Raw genomic sequence first — 4111 nt, forward strand, 5'->3', positions numbered from 1 at the left:
AGGGATCTTGAAAAGAAATCCCTTATTTCACCATCTGCACTGAGCAGGAAGGCCTCAGGCCCGAATTCACCCCGGAAGAAAGCCCTAGGACTACTACTACCTGTTCTTTTAAGCTCTGATTCTGACAACTGTGCAATAGTTTCTGCTGGATCAGCTCCTGAACAGTCTTTCTGCCCTTCCCTTAGAAGCCAAACCAACCTCCTCCACTTACCAACAAGCCAACCACAGTAACAGTGCAAAAAGCAGGGATTTTGCAGAGTGGGTGGGAGAGTCCCTTGGCTACAGAAGCTAAACCAAGCGAGTCATTTAGAAGAGTCACGGCCAACAAGGCTTTTCTGAAATTCAGGGACAGAAAACAAGACGAGAGGTTCAAGCACCAGGAACATTAAAAACAAGCTTGAGGTTGCAGCGGCTTCCCCACACCTTGTGAGTGCTGGGACATTTGTGGCCCTGCCCAGCCCACAGAGAGAGAAGATAAACTCCAAGTGCGCAGCACCCCAGGGGCTGTTCCAGCCTTACCTTTCGGCACAGAGGACCGAGCACTCACATCTGTGTGTGCTTCTTGTTTCTGGCTTGAGTTACCTAAAGGAATTGGATTGGAAATGAAAAACAGTTACAGCTCTCAAAATCTGGGCTGGCCAAAGTCAAAGGGCGAGCAGCGAGCAACGCATACACTGATATGAAACCAACATTTGGCTGATACAACACAGCCAGGTTTCAGGCTCCCCCATCTGATCTTTTCCTTTGAGATTGCTCAAAAATACAGACAACTTCCATTTTCAAGGGAGGAGTGAAATAACTTTATGAAACGTACAAACTCGGGGCATGGGCAGCTTCGGTTGATCTAAGACCACACCGCAGCCCCAAAAAGGAAGCTCACTCCTGCAAAGGAAATCTTTCTGCGATGAAATTGTTGGCAGAGTCACTCAGCAGCCCAATCAAGGGCCTCTTCTGTCCCACTGCATGGCTCAAGCTGCCACAAAACCCCTCTCAGCCTCGCCAGCTCCACAGACGGGGTTCCCAGAGCTTCAGAGGGCCAAACAGGAGTCCGTGTGCCACCAGGACTCTGCTTAGATAAACCCATACCTGAAAGCACCGCTCTCCAAAACCAGAAGGGACACATTTATGTATTGACTCCTCTCACTGGCATTTCCAGCCTTTCCCAGCATGCTGGCATTCCTAGCTCAAGCATCAGTATGAAGCAACAAAGAACAAGGCTCCAGACGGGCACACGTGTTGCGCTCCAGTACCCTGATTCTTGCCCTGTGTGCCACGAAAAGCAAAGACAGTTGCGGTGCTGGAAGAGTGAATCCGGCTATTTCTCTGCTACTCATCTCCAGCACCACTTGGGCTGCCCTTCAGGTTTGCTTTAGCCTGCATCAGTTCTCCCGTCTCACCCACCGTGCAGAGAGAAATGCTCTTCCCTAGGAGTCTCTCTAGCTACGGCAACCTAACGGCTCATCTGGCCTAACCTAAGCCTGCTTTGTCACTCCAAAGCATGGTCCGTGTCATCCTTCTCCAAATCACCAACTCCTGCCGACATCCCTGGGACAGCCCCCGCAACCACACAGCTACGCAGAGAGTCGGGGCAACCGAAAAGCCAAGCCTGGACCAAAAAAAAACAAAAGCAAAACCAGAAGCAAAACCAGAAGCAAAACCAGAAGCAAAACCATCTTCAGAAGGCTCGATGATGCTAAACTGTTCATACTCCAGTTAAAGCCAACTCTGAAGCCTTAGGAGGCAACTATTTTTATGATCTACCATGGCATCAAAAGGTTGAAATCTGTTTTGGCTTCAGTCCCTGCTTGTATGATCTCTCGTTTCGCCTCTGCGCCAGTAACTGCCGCTGCAGTTGGTCACCAAAGGCTGCGCCCGTCTGAGCGATGCAAGCAACGCTAAGTTACTGCAAACAGGAGTTACACCACGCGCAGCGACCGCACACATTACAGATCACACAATTTCCTCTCAAGCCGCTGCCTCCAACTTCGAAAGACAGAGAGGGGAAAGTGGTTTTTCTTGTGGCCTTAAGAATTCCGTGTTGCTTGCCGTTCTGGATCAGGACAATAAAACCCAGCAACTAAAAATCTGTGGTGCAAACAGGTAGCACTTAACTGCTTCTTCAAATAAATCTATGAAAAAATTTCATCTCGGCTTTATTTGTGAGAGGCACCGTTTTCATTGTTTGGGGCTTCTTACGTCTGATGTTTTTACCTCAACTTACATTTCTAAGACAGAAGTTGCATTTCCGATTAAAAAACCCCAAACACCACAAATTTCAGCAGTTTCAAAACCTTCCTTCAAGAGAAAACTTATCAAAATAAACTTTCTCACCACGAGACATAGACTGAAGCTACATTTTCTCATTAAGAAAATCACCGTCATCCAGAAACTCCTGAACTACCTCTGCATCCACATTTTCTCTCTCACAGCTATCACGATGCTCTCTACTTTCACAAAAAGCAATCCGGGATCCCAACCTTTTCCTCTCACAATTCAAATAGTTGCAATTAGTGCCTCAAGACCACTAGTTTCTCCCTAAGCAAAGTGACTTTACCCCGGGGAACAATTCCAACGTGGGAATCCAGATGATACAACCATGTAGGTTCCCACCAGATCCACGGAACTCTCCACCTTCCAATCGAACCAAGCAAAAAGAAAGCGCTCACCAACCGCCGTGAGGCACAGCAGAGGTGAAAAAGCACGCACAAAAACGTGACCTAAAGCTGTTTGCTGGCAAGAATTATTTTTGGAAGGATCAGACTTACTCCAGAGACTGTGGTGAAAGACAGACGGGGCGAACCGGATTTTTTAAATCAAGAGGCTCAGTTAAAAAGGCCTTTCTAACTGAGCCTCTTGGTTTAAAAAAATCCGCCTGGACGCTCCGGAGAGGACTGTCGCCTCGCGCAGATGGGGCACTGACCGTACAAGTGAGGGTACTGGTGGTCTCACTGCCTAAACTGGTCCGTTGGCTATGGGGGGGGACAAGGCACTGGTCACATTTGGAGCAGGTCAGAGGAAACTGGCCGCATCTCCGTTACAGAATCACAGAATCACAGAGTTGTTGAGTCTAGAAAAGACCTCTGAGATCCAGTCCAGCCTAGGACCCAACACTCCCACGCTGGCCAGACCACAGCACTAAGTTACCTTCTCCCGCAGAACTCATGAGCAGTATCTCCAGCTCGAGGGGGAGGTCGCAGTCCATGCAGAGGTATTGGGCAAATCGTTTCCAGATGGCCGGGCCAGCCTTCTCCAGCGCGTCAAGCAGCACCGAGACTTGTTCTCTGTGGTCAGTGGCATCTTCCAGGTCCTTCAGGGTCACCCCTGGGAGAAATCGCTGCGAGGTCTCGAGCAGCCAGTCAGGCTGGCGACTGAGGAACTCCACAAGCTGGGGACGGGCGCGTGCTACAGCTGCTTCCAGGTCCAGACCATCCTGAAACGAGGGCTGGAGGGATGAAACCAGGAAGGGTAGCAACAGGCATCGGAGCAAGAGACGTCCACCCGCACAGCCCTGGATGACTTGATCTGCTTTTCCAGCGCTCAGTCTAACCCAGAATTGCTGATTTGCCTTGCTCTCACTGTGTCGTGTGGCAACGTCCGGCCATGACGTGACAGGGAGCAAGGACCACAGTGGAACTGCGAGGGACAGGAGCGAATGAGAGGAATCAGTCTCTCTGGCATCAGCCAGCAAGAAGCTCTGCTGACCACTGCAGTGGCCATCTGCCTGATATAACACCGCAGGCATCTTTCACAAGCAGCAGGACCTCTGTGGAGGCGTGGGACTCAAGAGCAAGGTATTTCCCTGCTGCTCATTTCACGGGGATGAACAACCCCTTTCTGCTTCAGTGACGAAAACACCTGCCTCCACCTCCACCTCCTTCCCACAGCAGCGCTGCACACGTACGCTCTCCCACCTGCATGGCTGTGCGGTCGGCGTCCTCCCACTTGTCAAGGGCAAAGGTGGCTTCTGCTCCATACCCCAACGAAGAACTGATCTGCTAGCGGCGGCGATTCAGCGCCTGGTGACGCCCCAACGCATGGTGCGTGCCCAGACGCAGCTGCCTCGCTCGGTGCGGATACCTAGGGAGAACAACAGCAGGGATGAGACGTAGGT

At 50.9% G+C, this 4111-nt stretch overlaps 1 protein-coding gene across 1 annotated transcript in view; it reads right to left on the reverse strand.

Moving 5' to 3' along the window:
- Positions 1-3442, reverse strand: part of NLRC5 (NLR family, CARD domain containing 5) — a gene marked incomplete at both ends in the record, with an annotated part of 34881 nt that extends 31439 nt beyond the window's left edge. Inside the window, 2 exons of the mRNA XM_009877653.1 lie at positions 520-582; positions 3145-3442. Coding sequence (XP_009875955.1) covers positions 520-582; positions 3145-3442 — 361 coding nt within the window. The remainder of the gene's footprint in view (positions 1-519; positions 583-3144) is intronic.
- Positions 3443-4111: the final 669 nt, after the last annotated feature.

This window comes from Apaloderma vittatum, unplaced genomic scaffold (genome assembly GCF_000703405.1).
Source record: "Apaloderma vittatum isolate BGI_N311 unplaced genomic scaffold, ASM70340v1 scaffold12871, whole genome shotgun sequence".
Taxonomy (NCBI): Eukaryota; Metazoa; Chordata; class Aves; order Trogoniformes; family Trogonidae; genus Apaloderma; species Apaloderma vittatum.